At 33.8% G+C, this 16428-nt stretch overlaps 1 protein-coding gene across 1 annotated transcript; it reads right to left on the reverse strand.

Moving 5' to 3' along the window:
- Positions 1–13185: 13185 nt before the first annotated feature.
- On the reverse strand, positions 13186–16030 carry LOC149798417 (uncharacterized). The gene is made up of 3 exons (XM_089960597.1): positions 15458–16030; positions 14334–14508; positions 13186–13464 (listed from the first exon to the last, which is right to left on the reverse strand). Exons 1-3 carry the CDS (start codon positions 15804–15806, stop codon positions 13461–13463), a joined length of 528 nt encoding a protein of 175 aa, XP_089816723.1. The 5' UTR covers positions 15807–16030; the 3' UTR covers positions 13186–13460.
- Positions 16031–16428: the final 398 nt, after the last annotated feature.

Genomic DNA, 16428 nt, shown 5'->3' on the forward strand with positions numbered 1-16428 from the left:
AACTCCATTTTGCAGAGAGTAAGATTCCTTGTTATAATTCATGCCAATTATAACATTATTAAATAAAAAAGGAAGATTCAGTCTTGCCACTTTCTTTCCATGTTAAAATACCATTGATATATGGACAGGTTTGCCATTTTGTCATCGAACCACGTGATATTGTTTGGGCTAATAAAAATAAATTATCATAATATTCATAAAATCACCTTATGTTTTTATTCTTCCGAAATGTCTACATTTTTCTCTTTTTCACATTATTGGGACATTCTATTGACCAAACACTTTGTCTTGACACTAATACTAGGTTTTTCTTTTAATATCAGATTTTCATTACATGATAAAAAGATGTTATACTCACACAAAGAGAATCAAATTATCAAGTGTAAAAACTAAAAAAATAATGTGATTACTCGAAATATAAGCAAACAATGCTGATACTTCCCCATAGCTACGATTTCCCACCTATAAGAGACGCCAATCGGAAATGACGTACATTTATCCCCACAAGCCGAAGTACATGATTCTTGTTGTCGAAAAATAAAACACCATAAACTATGGGTATGGAACATTTACATGAAACTATTGAAAACTGATTTATTGTTCAGCCTAATATCGATCTGTGTGCATGACGAACTAGATTGTGCCGCTTTCAAAAATGTTCCATTGTTTCAACTTTTTGTTAAAATTCCCGTTAATACAGGTAAAGGGGAATCAATGCTGGCTTCCGTATGTCGACCGACTTTATAAAAATAAGAAATCGGCACACTTAAAAGAATCCAAAAGAACCAAAGTTGGCTTCCTTATGTCGGCCGACTTCATTGGAAAGAATCTGCACCATTAAAAGATAAAAGGTCAGTTTCCGTGGATGGTTTCCTTTGTATTTTACACTCTGTCGGTAAGTTTAAAGAAGGAGTTTATTGCTCGCTGCCAGTTGTATTTATTCATCACCAGGGCTTCTATTTGTTTGCTCTATGTAAGTATAATCGATCTTTGCAGGGAAAATAGTATACACTTTAATAACTTGCTTTAATATTATTTTTGCAGCCCATGCTAGCGAAAAGACTATCATTTGCTCTCACAGTGAATGAATTTTAAAATAATTATTTTTTTTATTTGCGAGATACCATCGTATAGTTAACCTGTATACCATTTAATCTTGCTAATTTTCAACCTTATAAATTATCATGCGTAAATGGCACCTGCCTTCAAGGATATATTATCGATTCTTTTGCGATTTTGTTATCTGACATAAGCGATACACACTACAGTAAGGATGCATACGCAAGCCGGCATCCTCTACATATACGGAGTTATTGGATATATTTTTTGGTCATATTTTTGGGATATATTTTTTGGATATATTTTTTCTTTAATAAGTATCGTATGATGATAAAACAATGAACAAGTTATAACAATGCAATGTTAGTTTCTTTCATTTTATTTTTCAAATAAGTGTTCGTCTATCAATTGTATTGTACCGTGGGGGAGTGACACAAACTCAACACAAAATTATCTTCTTATTTGTAAGGAATAATGTAGTAAATGTGATTGACGATATTGACTAGTAATGACAAGCTTTCATTTTAAGCGCACACATACTAAGACATCAACTTGAACAAGAAAAAAAGAACAATACAATTAATTGGGAAGATTTTCATATTGCAGCAAATACACACCGATAAAATGTTGAAAATTATTCTATCTCACACACGCATATCTGTAATTGATTGTGTATTATATGCAGCAGTGTTAAATTAAATATTTTTAATACAATCTCTCATGTACGCTAAGCTCAGAAAAATGTATACGTATTCTGTAGAACATTACCTATTAAGTATTATTGTTTTAACAGTCAAACTGAGACTGGCGTTATGCAGATGCATATATTTTTTAGCATTACAAATTTAATAACATATTTTAATTAGAACGAGGTAGATATGTCAGTTTTGTTTTCTCTTATATATATGTACTTTACGAAGTATGATTATCTTCTGTTAAAGAATATAAGGATAGTTTAGTTTGTTTAAATTTCTTTTTTCCCCAAAACCTATTCTATTTTAGAACCAATATGGTCAAAAACAATTTCTCCTATATATATATATATATATATATATATATATATATATATATATATATATATATATATATATATGCGTATGTATGAGGAAAGAACGATTACAGATCAATAAAAAAATTAATAGGGTGAATATAACCAATATTCCTTCAAGATGAGAAGTACGACGAAGACGGCAACTGTGATTATTTTAGGGTCGGTAAATGATTTGGAGGCATGTAGCCCTCTTGCACATCCGCAACAGCTTTCTGTCTCTACTATGTTTCACAGCATGTAGCCCTTTTGCAAATCCGCCACAAATTGCTGTCTCTATTACGTTTCACAGTGGATAGTCCTGCATTCATGCCTACTGAGGGTTACACTGATGCCTAGTATATAGAATTTGATTGTTTTATAATAATACAGCAGGCGAATTGTGCTGGGAGTTAGAGTGTCGATAAATATGATTGATAACTAGTCGTGTATGTATTATCCATACATATTTAATACGTTACGGTCAATAACATATATAACACCAGTTTTGTTAGATATTAACTGAATAATACAATCCTATTACTCATACACTGTAACAATTAAGGAGAGGAGAATACGAATAAATGTATTTTCTATATCTTTTCATTACATAACATAGGAAATAAAAGCGTCGTTCATTTATTACGAGTGCATTATTCGAGTTCTGTACGATAGTCTTGTATTCAGTGAATATGTACAAAAGGACTACTTTTAGGAACATCATCTTAAAGGAGACCAGAAATCAATGGAACTGTAGAATAATAATAAAAGCACTATAGAAGAAAACCTTATTCTGAAGTATTATCTGCGACCGCAATGCCAATATTTAAATATTGACATATTCTAGGAAATGAATTTCTATGACATCGTATGCAAACTTTCCGCGCCTATTTGGTTACTTTCGGAATGTGAAGTCATAGTAGCGACTGCAGCATAGTTGCCAAAGTAAAAGACAATGCCGTTTTGCGTTGCTTACGGGTGTAACAGCACATTCAGATAAGCCTGTGGACAACTTTTTTTCTCCAAAAGATAAAGGCATAAACAAAGTATGGATACATTATTATAAGCGAGTCAATTTCAAAGCAACACCATACAGTACTCTGTGCTCATTACGTCTTTCAAATAAACGTTGCCAGAGGGATCCTCAAAAAAATGGCAGCTTTAGGATACGCAAATGCTAGGCCTAAACTAAAAGTTGGCTATGTTCCAAACATACAGTGGGATATTTAAATCCTGGGAAAAGTGTTAAACATGTGAGTTACTAAAATAGGCAGAAGGCCGAATAAGTGACCACAAAATGCAACAATCAATTAACATGTTTTATCTACACAAGCAGCGCTAAACAAATATGATAACCCGACACCCGGGGCCCCTTTAGTTAAGGCACATCTTGTATTCAAATTGAGGTGACCATCGGGCTTGTCAAAATAAAATTTGTTTGCCTTTGGAACCTTTTATCGCGTTAGTATAATGAGTAAATGTATTTTCAAGATGTTGACATACATGCCTTAACATGGCACAATCTAAATCAAATCACCACTTTCCTAGGTGAAATTGAGATCTTTTTCTAACTAAATAGAAGCTTTGTTAAAAATAAGATTCTAAACCTGTCGTGTTTCGAGAAAACAAAATTTTCAGTAATCTTAAAATAATTTTTTAAGGAAGAACACCTTTCAGTCTATGCCTGTTACTTGTTGTATACGTAAACGGTAATCTGTAATGATTGACATACATGCCTTAACACGGCACAATCTAAATCAAATCAGCACTGCTCTAGGTGAAAATGAGATCTTCTTTTTAATTCAAATGGAAGCTTTGCTAAAAAGGAAAAGAAAAAAAGATTATAAACTTGTCGTGTTTCGAGAAAACACAATTTTCAGTAAACTTTAAAAAATAAATTAAATTTTTTGAACAAAATACCTTTTAGTCTATGTCTGTTACATGTAGTATGCATAATCGGTAATTTGTAATGATTGGAACTGATATAAAACTATCCCTTTGGCAGTTTAAATTGTAGCGATTGAAAGAAAAGAGGTCATGTATAAAATCAAAGTTTCACACTAACTGGCTGACAATAGAAATTGGCGGAGGAGACGACTATTGACCCCATCCCCTTGAATAATGTACGAGGGTACATGGAAAGTGACATTTCTCCCTGTGATAGCCTGTTTATCCCCCGGGACAAGCCCCTGTTTTATATTCTGGTCAGCTGTAGCTAAACTGCAAAATAGCTCAAGTTTTGATTTAAGTACACAAGCAATAAAACCAGTGTGACTATTTAACAGAAAATCCTTATCCTTGCATTTATCTTGAGAAAAGGTCTGCTCTTCGGACATACTTCAAAGAAACCATGTTCGACAGTATGTATGTAAGCACCAACAAATGATAGGCAAATAAACGATGTTATGTGGCGCAGTAGCGGACAACAGCTGGTCCAATGAGAAAGCTACAGTTGAAATTTCGATGATGTACGTCGAGAAATCCAATATCACGTGTTGGAACAAATTGCATGTCCTTAAAGTTCCATTTTCAAGATCGAGATTTTAGATTTTATTCTTGAATTATACAGTGGTGGTTTAAAGTTCTATTTCCTTTGTCGAGAATCCCTATTTTAGACGTTGCGTGTAACTGCTTGTGATGAAAGTTCCATTTCATATGGCGAGTATTTAGATTTCATCTGTTGAATTTCACAGCAACGATATGCAGCCTCCTTTTTAAGAGAGAGACGTCAAGCGAAGAAATTCATAATAATTCTTTACATGTAACTGATAACTTTCAAACTGTAAATGCATGAAATATAATTTCACCTCATAATTGAATACACGATTAATGTATCTTAATACACAATATTATTTTGAATTGTTCAGGTGGACATTATGTAATGTTACTTTTAACATTAACACATCATTTCACCATATAAAAATAGCAATTCTTACAAGCACCATACCATGTCCAATCACCGCTTTGTAATTCAACAGATACAATATGAAAGCTCAACATACGAACGGAACTTTCAGCACAACCAATGATTCAACATGTATATGACATAAACATTTCAACAACCGCCGTATAATTCCGAAGATACAATCTAAAAATCTGACATTGGACATTCAATTTTCAACCAGCGCTGTGTAATTCAACAGACAAAATCCAAATGATCATCATATGAAATGGAACTTTAACATAAACTCGTTGAACCAATACGTAAATTAGGAATTCTCGACGTATGACATTGCAATTTCAACCACTGCCGTGTAATTCAAGCAACACAATCTAAAACCTCGATATAGAAAATACAACTTTCAAAATTTACAGCTGCATTTCTTCGCTTGACGTCGCTCTCTAAAAAAGGGGCTGCATATCGTTGCTGTTTCATTCAACAGATACATTCTAAAATCTCGACCTAGAAAATGGAACTTTAAGGACAAGCATTTCTGATACAACAAGTGAAACTGGAATTCTGGATTCTGGACATATTACAGTAAATTTTCAACGGCAGCATTCTGATTGGACCAGCTTTTTGTGGTAACTTACGATGCCTAGGACTTAAAATAAAGTCCAAATCTGCTGTCACAAGTTACATTACATGTGGCGACTGTTTTTCCCACATTTTATACACCGCCTTATTTTCTCAGGTTTAACTCTTAATGCATGTAACACTGTTTACTGAATAAAATATTTATTTCTGAATTAGTTCTTTTGGGGAACATATATTGCGTGGTATATTTCGTTTGATTCCTTCTTTTAATTTAATCATGGTAATTAAACTTTACATATACAGTAGAGGAATGTCAAGTGTTAACTGGCCGAGTTTCTTTGAAGGAAATGGAGATGCGATTTTGTTTGCCGAGAAAATTACAAAGCATTCACATTGATCATTCATGGGAGTGAAGCTAATTGGTGACAATTTTATTTTTGAAATTGTTTTACTACAGTACTGTTGCAGTGGTTAAAATATTTACGTGAATAATGTATGATTGTAACATTCTATTTACTGAAGAAAAAAATACACTGTCTTGTGATATTTATTATTTCGTCACTTCAATATTCACAAGTGATAAAATAGAATATGACATCTGTGGTTTCCATAAGTTATATATATTTATGTATGTTTTTTTTCTTCTAAGAAATGAAACTTGACAGACATAATGTAATATTCGGGAGTTCTCAGCGAAACATCGGGAGATATCCCGAGATCGGGAGGTTTTTCTCCCGGCTTGAGAGTTGACAGGTATGAACTGTCCGGGCTTGCGGAATTTCAGTAAGGGCTAGTGAGTTTATTTAAGTCACCAGTCCGGGGCCTAAGCCTAAAAAATTCTTTGAGCACTGACCAATACAGTACATACATTATTTATACCAGACATGTATTTACTATCAGATTTGTCGATAAGCTCACTGTAGCCTTGATGTAAAATACACTGTAATTCAGTCCTAAGAAGGAAGTTTCATACTGTTTAAGTTAATTACTTATGATTTCTGCTTTGCAGATTATATTTGTGGGGAGGAGCGTGTGTGTGTGTGAAAAACTAATAAGTTGTGACCGATAAAAACCGTTCTCAATGCCTTTTACACCTCCCCGGTAATGGATATTGTTTCACACACAAGTCGGTCCCGTTCTAGTCTCTTCGCCCATAATTCAGTATTATCTCTCAGTGTTTCAGTGTTGGATGTATGTTTTCAAGATGTTAGTCCTTATGTTGTGTGTGTGTGTGTGTGTGTGTGTGTGTGTGTGTGTTGGGGGTAGGCAATGACTATGCCATTTACATTTAATACGATTGGACCTCGTCCTTCTTAAATGAATTTATTGCATTGTATTAAATTTTTAATATTTACAATGGGCACCCTCACTTAATCTTTATCACAATTTTGCACAGCACCCAATGCATAAGTATTTATTTTAAAATTACGTTTTTTTTTTTTTAAATTACAAGATATAAAGTATGAGCACCTTCTTACTGTTTTACTTTTCTACTGTCAGGCCTTACATTGTTAACACACAATTCAACATATATAGTTATGAGCATATCTCGGAAGCAAATTCAACTTTTGAATGTGCAGTCCAAATCTGGTCTCCTCCTGTCTGTGTGCATTCATAGAATACTACTACTATTACTGCCACTACTATTACTACTACTACTACTCTAATAATAATAATAATAATAATAATAATAATAATAATAATAATAATAATAATCATTACAAGGAATGATTAGTACTTAATTCAGCGAAGATATATTAGTGTTTAACTTAAACTGTACTTTGTTAATACTGAAGAATAATCCAATTAAACTAAAAACGTTATTAGAGATTAAGTCTGTTGCTCTCAGAAAAGATACAGTATCAATACAAGTGGTCCTGAAATGAATGTCTTCCTTTAAAGAAAATATATTGAGTAACCTTCTTTTCTTTATGTGCCGAGAAGGGAAAGCAAAGCCATTTTAAATGACGCGAAAACTAGTGGTGAAAATGTGGGAAACTCTTCTTCTATGAAAGTCAAGCATTGTGCAAAGTAGGACACTGTTTAGCAGAACCATAATCAAACAAAGAATCGGTTAGACGCGAGTAATAAAATTCATACTGCGAATGGCTTCGAGAATTCAGTTGCTTTTCTATGTATATATCACCCTACCTATATTAGTACTGAATCCAGTCCCTTTTCTATGTATCTATCACCTTACCTATATTAGTACTGACTTCAGTCCCTTTTCGATGTATCTATCACCATACCTATATTAGTACTGAATGCAAATAATGCTTGGAAAATACTTCAGATTTTACTACCAACATACGACCACACTGATTTCACCAGAAATGGATTAAACGCTTTATTCTCATCCATGCGACAGATAAATCGATCTGATTTGCTTAACCGTATTGTTCTTATCTCAGTCCGGTTGTCTGAGTCATGGTGAACAAACACTATCAACAGCACTTATAGGAGCTACATTTTTAATACTTTAAAGTTATCTTTAAGAATAAAATTTTCAAAAGTTTGAAATTTTCTCCAAAATAAATATAATTATTTCTTGTTATGTTCATATGACATTCGTTACTTAGATGTGATAATATCGCAATACTATCAGCTGATTTTTGTTGTTATTTTCCCACACTTGTAACTTGTGTATTTTGGATCTTTATTTGCATCAATATGCTATGATATTTTTGCTTCCAATTATTAGAGACAGTGCCTTCTTAATAAAGTAGGAGTAAAATAATTCAAATATTCCTGGTAGCTAATTGTTTATATTTTTAGCACAAAAACAAATCCAAATGTATTTTATGTTTCCCTTTTCGGCGAAATTAGAACTTCCAGTTTCGAAATAAAATGCTTATATGCTTTACAAGTAGTTCAGAGCAATTCAGTATATAGTTTGCTCTGGACTTGAGGGATCTCCCGGCTAGCGTCGCCTTCAGCGCTTGCCACTCACAAAAATACCGCAAACTCCTCGAAATGGTCCCCTTCCCCCAAGCTTAGCGCTCCGGTGGGTCGTCTGCCTCGTCCGCCCTTATGCTGCATATATTTAACTGAACGGATAAAAAAGGATGGATCGTATGAATGTGAAGACAATAATACAGTAGCTGCTTTCTTTATGTTGTTGAATATTTGTTAAACAAGCCTAGTTTGTAAGCAGATAGACTACCAAAATGAAATTCCTGTAGTCAATAGTTTCGTAGGTGTAAAGTAAGAAAAGTTAAATTGAATGTAAAATATCTGTAAATCTTTACGATAAAGTTGAACCACATTACTTTAAGCTGGCTAGAAAAACACACATATAGAGAAAACAAGTGTTGACATATCAATGCGATTTCTTGTGGTTGTCCTTAAAATTACAAATACAAAAGTTATCATTTTCTTGAAATTAATAGTAACTCAAGATCAGTATCACCACATATTAATATATATTCGGACCGAAACAAATCTAATTGAAATGCAAGAAGTTTTACACATAACAAATCACAAATTACCGTGTTACAGTGTAAACAGCTCGATGAGTATAATGATATAATGCTGGCTAGATAGTGAAATAAATTAAAAATAATAATCATTAAAACAAGTTCCACAGTGTATTTATTAATAGGAGCGAATCGCCGTATAACAGGCACATATATGCCCTTTTGCTATGCAAACAATAAAGTATTATTAATATTCACTACATAAGAAATGTATACTATAATTACAATCAAAGCAACCAAATACATTTCATCAGGATTTTGTATTAACTCAATCTCAATCCACAATAGATTCAAGCCAACTGTTCACAAAGGCTCCGATTGTTTTGTCGTGTTTTACGATGATTCGGGTAAGATTGCATAGCCAAAATATAAAGAATTATTATGAAGATAATGCACATTTGTGGTATTCACAGAGACAGATTAAATATATTTTAACTCAAGAATGGATGACATATATGTAAGAAAGTAATAACGGAAGACAATGAAAGAGAATACAACTTGAAAGCTTGGACGCCCAGGATATAGAAAACGCATTTTGAAGTTTAAGTATCCAAAATACTTGATTGTCACATTCTGCTTTCTTGATTTGTTTTGGATCTCCATAATATATGAGTTTAGAGCAATTGTATAAACGATCGACACCGACCGATCTCAAATGAGGCCAGTTATGATGCCAGTTATGACACGTACGTTGTTCGCTTCTATGTGAGTAACATACGTAAACACAAATATATATTTTGCGTCTGATATATGTATCTTGATGTAGTAGGAAAGTGTATAACATTCTGAGACGAGATAAGGTATTTCTTTTATAACTTGGTCGATTGCCCATTGTAAGAGTTTAGACATAACCTTTTTTATAAAAAGTATTAATAAAAAAATTTGGGATGAAACGGCTAGTTTCGAACTCGCGATCTTTTGCATGGCAAATACGGTTGTTTATATATACGACACTTATCATCAAAGCACACATAGAAAGAAAGACAACTGAATGGCCATTAATAGGACGGGGATAAAAAAAAAATATTTAAACCAATTTGGATGAGCGAGCTTAAAAGAAAGTTTGAACATAAAAATACAAAAATGTATTTTTTAACAATGGGGATCCCGCCACACGTTTCCAGCTCGCGACCTTTTGTTTGGCACATGTAGGTGTTTAGATATAAGACATTTGTCATCAAAGCAGATAATGCAAACTCGTGTGTTTTCACATTAGTGCTTGTTTAAACGAATATAATTCCTATTTTGATATTTGAAGTGTGCTAATTGCTTTAAACACTGAATTGTAAGATCGTCTCATTCATTGATGTTTGTATCTACTTGAAAACTTTCGTTTCTACCTTGTCTGTCCTAAATGAGTAAAGTATAGGTCTTAACAAAAAACATTTATGGATGGGGAAAAAGTACACTTTACATCTCTAAACAAGCCTGGATCTTTTTTGTTTCACATTGGTATATATCATTCATATGTGTGTGTGTGTGTGTGTGTGTGTGTGTGTGTGTGTGTGTGTGCGCGCGCTTCGAAACAAGTGAGAAGAAAAGAATCGATTTATGTCTGTCTTTTAAATTGAACGATGTAAAGACTATTTTTCCGTGTTTTATAAATGCGGATAAGTTGGTCGTTATCTTGGGTGGGGAGAACATAGTATTCAAAGGTAATTCTACCACATTAACTGTTAAAGTACGTTTATTTAAATCACTTAAATATGACACTCGAAACTTTACATTCTACACATTAATTACGGTACTTGTCGGGGACCATTTGTTACGAGTGGAAGACACAGCCATATGTGTTTAAAACATTCAACGAACCAGACGTAGCAAGATTTTTGAAAAGCCAGGTAGCTAGACCGAAAGTACTGCATTTAATTTAACATTTCTGCTCTTTCGAGATTTCAGGACTTGAAATTGCCGTGTAATTTTCTGAAAGTTAAGTTTTCAATAAACTCACTTTAGGTTTATCCATTTCGTTTGAAGATGGAAATGTTAAACTTTCATCCCTTTTTCTATTTGGACTGTAAAATTATGCAAAACCACATATATCAAGCAACAGATGTTAAGGTTTCTGAGTACATTTACAATTTGGACTGTAAAATTCTGCAAAACCACATATATCAAGCAATAGATGTTAAGGTTTCTGAGTACATTTACAATTTGTACTGTAAAATTCTGCAAAGCCACATATATCAAGCAATAGATGTTAAGGTTTCTGAGTACATTTACAATCTGGACTGTAACATTCTGCAAATCCACATATACCAAGCAATAGATGTTAAGGTTTCTGAGTACATTTACAATCTGGACTGTAAAATTCTGCAAAACCACATATATCAAGCAATGGATGTTAAGGTTTCTGAGTACATTTACAATTTGGACTGTAAAATTCTGCAAAACCACATGTATCAAGCAATAGATGTTAAGGTTTCTGAGTACATTTACATTTTGGACTGTAAAATTCTGCAAAACCACATATATCAAGCAATAGATGTTAAGGTTTCTGAGTACATTTACAATTTGTACTGTAAAATTCTGCAAAGCCACATATATCAAGCAATAGATGTTAAGGTTTCTGAGTACATTTACAATCTGGACTGTAAAATTCTGCAAAACCACATATATCAAGCAACAGATGTTAAGGTTTCTGAGTACATTTACATTTTGTACTGTAAAATTCTGCAAAGCCACATATATCAAGCAATAGATGTTAAGGTTTCTGAGTACATTTACAATCTGGACTGTAACATTCTGCAAATCCACATATACCAAGCAATAGATGTTAAGGTTTCTGAGTACATTTACAATCTGGACTGTAAAATTCTGCAAAACCACATATATCAAGCAATGGATGTTAAGGTTTCTGAGTACATTTACAATTTGGACTGTAAAATTCTGCAAAACCACATGTATCAAGCAATAGATGTTAAGGTTTCTGAGTACATTTACATTTTGGACTGTAAAATTCTGCAAAACCACATATATCAAGCAATAGATGTTAAGGTTTCTGAGTACATTTACAATTTGTACTGTAAAATTCTGCAAAGCCACATATATCAAGCAATAGATGTTAAGGTTTCTGAGTACATTTACAATCTAGACTGTAAAATTCTGCAAAACCACATATATCAAGCAATAGATGTTAAGGTTTCTGAGTACATTTACATTTTGGACTGTAAAATTCTGCAAAACCACATATATCAAGCAATAGATGTTAAGGTTTCTGAGTACATTTACAATTTGTACTGTAAAATTCTGCAAAGCCACATATATCAAGCAATAGATGTTAAGGTTTCTGAGTACATTTACAATCTGGACTGTAAAATTCTGCAAAACCACATATATCAAGCGATAGATGTTAAGGTTTCTGAGTACATTTACAATCTGGACTGTAAAATTCTGCAAAACCACATATATCAAGCAATAGATGTTAAGGTTTCTGAGTACATTTACAATTTGGACTGTAAAATTCTGCAAAACCACATATATCAAGCAATAGATGTTAAGGTTTCTGAGTACATTTACAATTTCAACATGTGCATTAAAAAGAGAAAGAATAAATTACATTCCCAACCTAGCGTTTAGATGTATAATTTATTGATAGGTCCTATATTTTAGTACCAGAGGATAATGAACATACAGACTCTTGATGTTACGACTGTATATAACTCTCATTGAAAAGAAAGTGTTTCTTTTATTACAAAGTGTGTCTTGATTAAGGATGTGTTTGCGGGTGTTTATCTGACCGAACTGTATAGCATTTGCAATCCATTTATACCACGGTGATGCCTATGTTCACAAGCGTAGCACTAGTTTAATGCATGAACGTCTGATTATACGGAGGAAAGATCAAGCTGAATGAAGAATTGTACGGACCCACTTGACAGAAAAGTGAACATTAAGAACAGAATGACGTTTCAATTGTAACTAAAATATATGACGTCTCCTCTGTTCTGGAGTTGAGCTATTTGACCAGTATGGTAACTTGACGTTTAAGCAATATACATCGGTCACACGTAGTGTGATAAAAGTCGAATTTTGTTTGAAACAGATAATTGCAATTTGCAAACCTTACTCCAACCGCTCACGCCCGAACAACAACAAAACAACAAATAATCTTAATGACAAAAGGACGCTTTTTTAACATGATGACAAGCTTCTATGCATTTTATTTCACCCACATATATCTTGGTATGATTAGGCTTCATAAACAATTTGGCAAAGAAAGTTGTTTCTGTAAGCACAGTTTCGGTCGTTCAAGTTATATTGAAATTCAGATCGTAATATACCACAATGGTCGTTTCCATTTGAGGGTTGACCACTAATCCAGAAAGTGTAATTGTCTCTTTCACCATTCAGCCAGTACCATTCTCCTTCTTCCAAGAACATGTCTGTTGTGCCCACCCACACGTGAGCCTCGGCGCACTTACCTGAAAAGGCAGAATACATTTTTAATAAATTATAAAACTGTACAGAAAAATGTATTCGAGCGATAAAAAGAGGTCATGGCCAGTATTTGTACGTCAGTAACGGAATAGCTGATATACATAAATGCACCCAGTTTGAGGTAAGGTTCGTAAATGAACGTAATTCATTGGCAAAAATAGTTTGGGCCAATGCCAAAAGTGCCTAAATAAGCGCCATGACTCTGTTCCACCTAACACTGCACTAAATGACGTGCGTTACAAATATTGGTTGAGTCTGAATGTCACAGTCTTTCGGGGATTCTTGTTATAGATGTACATAAATATGAAAGCACAAGTATTTGTTTAAAATACATATCCCTGTTTAGTACTATTTTGACTCATTCCCCCTACAGTGTGGACAAAAGTTTATATAACAATGGCTCTTATAACCTTAGATTAAATAGTATTTTTACAGGATATTTCCTTTTATTGCACACGTGCAATTCTGCAGCTGGTAGCCAACAAAAATCCAACAGTATTTACCTCTGTAAATGAAAATGAAAACAAAACAATAAAAATATGCAGTGAATGAAATTGGTAAAAATAAAAGAAGCTGTAAACAAAATGCATGTTTTAATATGTCTTTGTTCTGTCCCAAAGAAAATCACCTTAAACTAACCCATTAAAACACATGGGAGTGTTGGTATTGCTGTTTCTTCTTAATACACATTTAAAGCGAATTCATTCTGATCACGTTAAATGCAGTCACGTAGTAAGTCAAATTTCATTTTAAACCAGTCTTCGTAAAACAAAAAGGTGTATTAGATAGCACTTATGGATGCTTTTTAGTCAAATAGGCCAGATTAATTAATGTATTGAGAGTACATTCTTACATTTGTGTGAAGTGCTTAAAAATATCGAAGTTGCTTTCCTTCAGACTTATCAAGTCCCCGCCATCTTTTTGACAGGCTCGTCTTGCCTCAAGCCATGGTTTACACTCTGTGTAGAACTTAAAGCAAAACTTGTCTGGCTTGTAATGCGTGTATCCCTTGGGACAAGAAGCATTGCCTGTAAAAAGAAATTCATCATCAAAAGTGGAGATAAATATATCTGCGTGTAAGCGAAATTCATCAGTCAATGAAGACAAATATCACTGCTAGTAAGAAATAATCATCAGTCAGTGAAGACAAATATCACTGCTAGTAAGAAACAATCATCAGTCAGTGAAGACAAATATCACTGCTAGTAAGAAATAATCATCAGTCAGTGAAGACAAATATCACTGCTAGTAAGAATTAATCATCAGTCAGTGAAGACAAGTATCGCTCCTTGTAAGAGAAATTCAGCAGTCACTAAAAACAACTTAACGAAAAGTGCCGCTGTCTGTAAGAGAAATTCATGGCACTAACGACAAATACCGCAGTCTGTAAGAGAAATTCACCAGTCACTAATGACAAGTGCTCCTGTCTGTAAGAAAAATGCATCATTCAGATAAACAAATATCACAATTAATTTTTCAGGTGTGCAATTGGCTAACTACATTACAATTTTAATAAGTAATTAGATGACCGGATTATGGTAGCACATAGTTCACAGCTTGAAATCATTTGTGCTTAATAAAAGCAACAGTTGCCATAAGCCGTTGATCATTATGTAAGACACATTCATGGGGTTAGGTGAAGAATAGTAGATATTAAGTAGTATGTTAGACATTTAAAAGGACCGTATATACTCGTGTGCAAGTACCGTATACATTTGCGTACATGTCAGATCCAACTCCAAACGACCTAGTCCTAAGTTTTCTGTCGAATAATCCGCCAGCAAATTTGATTTATACATATTTTCAGGATTCACAGAGGGAAAAACCCATCAATCCTGATCCGTAGGCGCATTATGAGGCGGCAGACCAAGGTATATGGTGTTTGCAGTTTAACCTGACTTGCATGCGAGTGTAAACTTTATGTCTTTTGTCAACATTTTCTTGGTTAGTATATTACTAATATAAATTTATGCTTACCAATTCTTGACGACTTGAGAGATGATAATCTAACCATTATGTCGTCTATGTTCCTTTCCAAGGTTTCAACTTTCTTGGACAATGCTTTATTTAGCTCATCAGTATCAACTTCACTTTTGTTCTTCTCTGCGTACATGTTTTTCAGCTCATTCGTTATGTCATTCATGAGGATGCGTTGACACAGCGTATCGCCTGAACACAGAGTCACATTGGGATATATAGATAGTTCATTTGGAAGTCTCACTGAATGTTTTTTGCATTCATTTTCAGTGCTGGGGATGGCATATGCGATCTGCATCAACGGCTGGCAACTCAGGATCAGTAGAATATATAATATTATCGTCCCCATTTTCAATGGATTTTCCGAATGCAATACTAGGTGGCTAACTATTCATAAGCCCAATATGAATCACTTAAAGTATCGAAAAAGTTACATTTGGGTGCCGAGATGAATCAGCAAGTTTGTAGATCACACATTTATGTTCCTGTTAACGGTCCACAAAATGACGTCTATTGTTTTTCAAACGATACTAGCATACAACTGATGGTGTAAATATATCGTTGATGGCTGAAGCAAATATGCCTGTAGTGTTTGTGTGGGAACATCTTTCAGTCCTGGATCACTGAATCCGGGATAAAAGTGGTGAACAGATATTAGAAACCGTTGAACAGTTATCTAATCAAGCCGAAGTTTTCTGAATAATCTTTAGCTATTCAAAATGAGCATAATGGACCAGTGAAGTAATAATTTCTCGACAGACTAAATAAAGTCATGTAACGTGTGCGGTGAAGTAATAGTTTTGCTATTAGGAATTTCAATTAGAAACACTATGGCAAGTTTGATCTTATTTTAGTACACGGTGGTGTCTGTTCCAGGCAAAGTATTTATGCGATCCTAGAACGAGTGTCAGTTCCTTGATGTTGTAAGGGAAATCGTCGGACATCTATGTATACCATTGCAAATATTTAAA

This window comes from Sinohyriopsis cumingii, chromosome 6 (assembly GCF_028554795.1).
Source record: "Sinohyriopsis cumingii isolate HCF-2022 chromosome 6, ASM2855479v2, whole genome shotgun sequence".
NCBI lineage: Eukaryota > Metazoa > Mollusca > Bivalvia > Unionida > Unionidae > Sinohyriopsis > Sinohyriopsis cumingii.

What these genes read in the sequence shown, in the direction of transcription:
- LOC149798417 (XM_089960597.1), bottom strand. Translation starts at nt 15,806, where the DNA reads ATGGGGACGATAATATTATATATTCTACTGATCCTGAGTTGCCAGCCG. An exon ending in TCTCAAGTCGTCAAGAATTG is followed by an intron (nt 14,509 to 15,457) that starts GTAAGCATAAAT and finishes TTCTTTTTACAG; the next exon opens with GCAATGCTTCTTGTCCCAAG.